The 6,000-nt window shown below is 37.5% G+C and overlaps 1 protein-coding gene across 2 annotated transcripts; it reads left to right on the forward strand.

Moving 5' to 3' along the window:
- The first annotated feature begins 1,035 nt into the window (after window positions 1-1,035).
- Window positions 1,036-4,725, forward strand: LOC113121725 (mannose-specific lectin-like). 2 transcript variants are annotated; one of them, XM_026292456.1, is made up of 4 exons: window positions 1,036-1,073; window positions 3,468-3,565; window positions 4,137-4,230; window positions 4,371-4,725. In XM_026292456.1, exons 2-4 carry the CDS (start codon window positions 3,516-3,518, stop codon window positions 4,629-4,631), a joined length of 405 nt encoding a protein of 134 aa, XP_026148241.1. In that variant the 5' UTR covers window positions 1,036-1,073; window positions 3,468-3,515; the 3' UTR covers window positions 4,632-4,725. The 2 variants fall into 2 exon arrangements, with proteins under 2 accessions (XP_026148241.1, XP_026148242.1); XM_026292457.1 differs by lacking the exon at window positions 3,468-3,565 and having other exon boundaries at window positions 1,067-1,073.
- Window positions 4,726-6,000: the final 1,275 nt, after the last annotated feature.

A 6,000-nucleotide genomic window follows, 5' to 3' on the forward strand; every position in this document is an offset into this window, starting at 1 on the left:
AAACTGTTCATATTTCCTACTGTACATACAAATTATGTCTGAAAAACATTTTCATGTGTTTCCTTCTGTTTCAGAAAATGGGAAAAAACAGGGTGGAGCACTGCAAAAGAATGAGTTACAACAGTGGAGCTCCTACACTTCTGGCTGTGTCTTCTGGCTAAAAACATAGTCACATTAACATGTTAATGACATGTTTATTATAATGTACTTCATAACACAGTATATCTGACAGGTTACTACAGCCTATATAACATAATAAATGTGCTGCATGCTTATTTGACCACAGTCTAATCACCATGACATGCTGACATATCCAAACGCAGCCTATATTTTCCTGCAATATTGCTTTCTTCAGATGCTGGTGATTCATTCTCCTCTGAAGCTGTTTCACCTGTCATTCCTCTGTGACAGATTTATGTCTCCTTTGCAATTAACAGACAATCCAAAGACAATAATGTAATAAAAAGATTTGATTTGCTGTAATTTCAATGTATCTGCAACAATAACAATTACACACATTATATTCACTGTTTATACTGTCTGTGTTGTGACTAGTATCTATTTTGGGTGTAGACCTGTAGGGCTACATTCAAAATATATGACGGTTCAAAACAGGAAATGGGAACCTTGAAACGAACGCAATTATTTGAAAGCACAAAGCTTCAGAATGTCAGAGTCAAAACTGAAAAGTGATAAAACAAATGTACATATTTCCCATATTGGTACCTGGTACCTCTATATATTAAACTGAAAATGGGAAGGAGGTTTCAGATGCAAACTAGCTTGCCGTATTTGAACTACGTGTGTGTTCATTTTTTGCTGACCTTAACAAAAGCTAAAAGAAACAAAAATATGGTAATACCATTAAATATTTCTTCACAACTATGAGAAACATTCATATCTAACCTGACAGCCCACTTGCAAGAATTTTCAGTTGTCACAGGAGATTGCTGATACTCCTGTTCTCTCTCTCCTCCCACATCTTAAGTATATAAAAGTGAAGTAAACTTCCCATAGTTCACTTTGCTCCCTCTTCTCTGTTTGCAGTCTAACCATTATCAACATTCAAGCCTGTAAGTAAACTCTGCTTTTGATACTAATTGATGGATCTGTGCATCACTGTGCAAAAAGTGTTTAATGCTAAACTTTGATAAAGTTTTGTGTTAAATCTGTGGAGATGAACTGGGCTTAGCAATGTAGGGGCCCAAGGCATCCAGGGCAGTTTTAGTCATACCTTTAACTTCTTCTCACTTCAACTTCTTCGTCCTCACACAGCAAAAACATCCAGATGTCTAGAACAGCACCTGTAGAAAAACAACAAAACATATTAACAATATATTATTACATACTATATAATTATTAAAATATTAACTTCTACGCTCAGTATTTTCACAAACAATTATTTATGTACAATAAGAAAGTACTTTAATGTTCATTCACATACCACATATATTAGATGTCATCAGTTACCTTTGTTTTCCAGCAGGATCCTTGATAATAGATGATGACTGGACTTTGTCTTTTATGGTGTATTACTGAAGTAAAGACAATTGAGTTAATACTAAATACAAATAACACTAAAATGATTGATAACCTCTTCTTTTTCCCATTTTTCTTTCTTTGTCTCTGTTTTACTCTTCTTCATTTTCCAATTTCTTCTCCTTGTATTACCCTTGGCACTTGGAATAGTCCATTGTAGCATGTGGCAGTGGTGGGGGGTGGGGTGGGCTGAAAACACTTCTGCAGCTCTTGTCACGAATTGGCATTCAGATGCAATGTTAGAAGGCTCATTCAAGTAAATACAAAGTTGGTTTTAAGGGCTTGATGAAAAATACCTTAACCATTAATTATGGGGCCCTGGTAGTTCGGGGCCCTAGGCGACCGTCTACCTTTGCCTAACGGTAAGTCTGCCTCTGGGCTTTATGATATGTATAAAGCTCATCATGGACATAGAGTAATGCAAGAAGAAAAAACTATTCTTTAATAAGTTCAAAGCTTTCTACACATACAGGAGTACAAAACAGAAATACTCCATCAGTAAAAACCATGTATTCAAAAGCACAAGTATTTATTATGCTGAATGACCCAGTTCAGAATAATGAATTGTATTTTATTACTGGGTTATAATTTCTGATGCACATCACTTCAATATAGAATTTTTACTGTAATAGCTAATTACATTTACTTTATATAGTCATGGTTGGCTTGTGAATTTCCCTCTGGGATCAAGAAGATTAAAAACTCTGTGTCTGCATCTCAGCTGCTTTTCAACATAAAACTTTGATTTTGGCCACAGTATTTCAGAGTGACCATTTTCAGAGCTACAGTTGGTAAAATTATTATTCTTTCTGCATGAACTCAAAAGAGTCATATTAATGTTGTAGCTGGTCAGATTGTAGCTAATTGTAATGATTTAAGTTTGAATTTGCAGCATCCATATGAAGGTGAACTCATACACTAGTGCCTCCTAGTGAGATGTGAGTGCACACAAAGCATTTAGTTTTAATCAGTTTTGTAGACCTGAACTCACAATTAAACTGGATGTAAAGACACATTTACTCAGGAAGTACTGGATACAAGTTGGACGTCCCATCAAGAAATCTTTCCTAAAAAGTCTGCCCTTTGGTTTTGATCTTAGCAATAACAAATATTTATTTCTACATCAGTATATCCAACACTTTGTTTGCTCCTTCATGCTATTTTTGCAGTAAATTTACAGCTTTGGTGGGAAGTTGTCTGAAAAACCCTGGGAAACAAGATGGTAAACATTCCTAAAACTTTTGTTCAGCAGCTCATTTTCATGTCTTGTCTTGTCTCAGTGTTGAGGAAACTAAATGTCACTAAATGTCAGGGGTCACCTATCCTTTGATAAGATAATTGCAATGTCTCAAAGGAATTAATGACATATTAAAGTTCAAACTTGTCAAAGACCAAATATCTGTTTATGGCAGTTTACCAGGTGAGTAGGTGTAATATTAATCATGACACTCAGTAACTACAGTTTTGTCAGATTCAGTTTGGAAATGCACATTGTGGTAACAATCAGAATGATGTTTGTCATCTATGGCTGTTCTCATGATATGGTTCTTCTAGTGACAATGGAGACCTGGTTGAGGGGATTACAGAGCTTTTTCACAGCTTCTTCCTCCTGACAGTTCATCCTTCAGCTACCAACACCCTGCAGGTGGAGGTGGTGGTGTGGTACCAAATGATTTGGTCCAGCACAATAAAAAGATTTTAGTTGTCGATTACTTCTCTCTGACAACTTTACCAGTTTGAACTACAGTTCTCTGTTCCTGATTTGTCTGTACCTGTATTCTGTCCATATGTCTGTTTTCCACCCAACTCTAATAAGAGTTTTATCTCTTTATCTCTTTATAAATTACTATTGTACCAAAATGTGATTAATTGTTGCTGTGTGATGATTTTAACATGCATATTTTCATATTTTCATCTATGGCTGGAAGCCTGTGTGGGCCTCAGACACTGCAGGATCAGATCTGTTCCACCTGTGTATGCAGGATGACTGCAACCTGGTCATGTCCAACGAGAGTAAGACTCCCAGGTGGGACACCAACTCCAATTATATGACGATATCTGGAGCTCAGCTGACTCCACGGGCATGAAGTGATGACTCTGAATTCATTTGATGTGAAATTCATCTCTCGAGCTCAGCTTGAGTTACCAATAAAAATAACCATCTGTGAAATCCGGAAACAAACAAAGAGACATTTTCAGAAGAAATATCTGTTTTTTCCCCCGTCTGTTTGTATTAAGCTATGATAACAATCAAAATCAGAAATACTTTATTAATCGTTTTTGTTCCCATTTTTTCCCCCAAAAACATGTACTTACACACCGTGAAACCATTGGATGCAAAAATATGCACCAAACAGATGACGACTTGTCTTGTCTTGTCTCTGTGTTGAGAAAACTAAATATCACTGTATCTGGTAAAGTTGGGGCTAATTTCGTTTACTTTATATGATCTTGGTTGACTTGTGAATTTCCCTCTGGGATCAAGAAGATCTTATCTTTACCTAAAATAGGTTATGCAATTTTTTTCTTTTTCATTGCCTGAACATGTTTTCTGATGTGAATATATGTTTTCTAATTTGAATATATGATTTTGGCAGAATCATGAGCAGAAACTTCTTGTCCAAAAATGAAGAACTGCGTAGGGGAGACTTCCTGATGTCCAACAATGGAAACTGGAAGGCTATCTTTCAGGTGAGTAGCTGAGAAGATCTGAGAAGTCAAGACTCTTATCAGGATGCAGAATACATCTGTAGCTGATTTGGTGAAATAAAATGCCAAAGTAAGAGAACAAGTGTTGACAAGATTCAATGTCTCAATGTTTCTGCCTGCAGAACGATGGTAACTTTGTCATCTATGGCTGGAAGCCTGTGTGGGCCTCAGACACTCACGGATCAGACGCGTTCCGCCTGTGTATGCAGGCTGACTGCAACTTGGTCATGTCCAACAAGAATAATGCCCCCAGGTGGCACACCAACTCCGTCAGATCTGAAGCTAACATGTGCCGTCTTCAACTGTCCAATGATGGAAAGCTGGTGGTGAGCCGAGAAAATGAAGCTATCTGGGACTCAGGCACCTCCAAGGGCATGAAGTGATGTCTCTGAAATTTATTGGATGTGAAATTCATCTCAGCTTGAGTTACCAATAAAACAACCATCTATGTGATCTGGAAAACAAATAAAGTTTCAGAAGAAATATCTGTGTTTTTTCCTTCTGTTTCTATTAAACTATGATGAGGTGGCCTGTGTCTGCATCTCAGCTGCTTTTCAACATAAAACTCTTTGATTTAAAACAAAGTAAATAATTAACATGTTAAATATTGTCACTGTGTGATTTTCACAGAGCTACATTTGGTAAAATTATTAGTTTTGCATAATTTCAAAAGATTCATATTAATGTTGTAGCTGGTCAGATTGTAACTAATTTTAAGGATTTAAATCTGAACCTGCAGCATCTGTAAGTAGGTGAACTCATGCACTAGTGCCTCCCAGTGGTTTTCAGAGGTAATCGCAAGACAAAATTGACATAAATCCTGAGATGTGAGTGCACACAAAGCATTTAGTTTTAATCAGTTTTGTAGACCTGAACTCATAATTAAACTGGATGTAAAGACACATTTACTCAGGAAGTACTGGATGCAAGTTGGACGTCCCATCAAGAAATCTTTCTTAAAAAGTCTGCCCTTTGGTTTTGATCTTAGCAATAACAAATATTTATTTCTACATCAGTATATCCAAAACTTTGTTTGCTCCTTCATGCTATTTTTGCAGTAAATTTACAGCTTTGGTGGGAAGTTGTCTGAAAAACCCTGGAAAACAAGATGGTAAACATTCCTAAAACTTTTGTTCAGCAGCTCATTTTCATGTCTTGTCTTGTCTTGTTATTTTCTGTCTCTGTGTTGAGAAAACTAAATGTGTGTTTCTGCCTGCAGGATGATGGTATCTTTGTCACCTGTGGCAGGAGCCCTGTGAGCTGTAGCAAACACTGTAATTCTTCTTGGGAGGGACCTGACTTACGTGTTGCACTCTGATGACAGTGAGATTTATGTGTTTCAATAACTGCTTTGGTTGTAGCAAGAGGTGAAAATTTAGTATTGGGTTTGTGTTTTTCATGGAGTTGCATAACAAATGTCAAATTGCCACTTTGCCGTTGGGCCCAGGATATGGTGAAAACACAAGAGATTACTTTATTCACATAGAGTCAACTGTGCCCATGCACTGCAGTTAGAGTGTTAACTTAACTTAATTCCCTTACTAGTCCCACAGTGGGGAAATTCCATTACCACCCAAAGGGCACACACACACACACACACACACACACCTGGGGCAGTGGGCAGCCAGTGCTGCGGCGCTCAAGGGTCTCACCTCAGTCATGGTATTGAGGGTGGACAGTGCACTGGACAGTGCACTTTACTCTGACCTGAGACTCGAACCCACGACTTTTGGGTTAAGAAGTCCGACTCCC

This window comes from Mastacembelus armatus, chromosome 20 (genome assembly GCF_900324485.2).
Source record: "Mastacembelus armatus chromosome 20, fMasArm1.2, whole genome shotgun sequence".
Classification (NCBI taxonomy): Eukaryota; Metazoa; Chordata; class Actinopteri; order Synbranchiformes; family Mastacembelidae; genus Mastacembelus; species Mastacembelus armatus.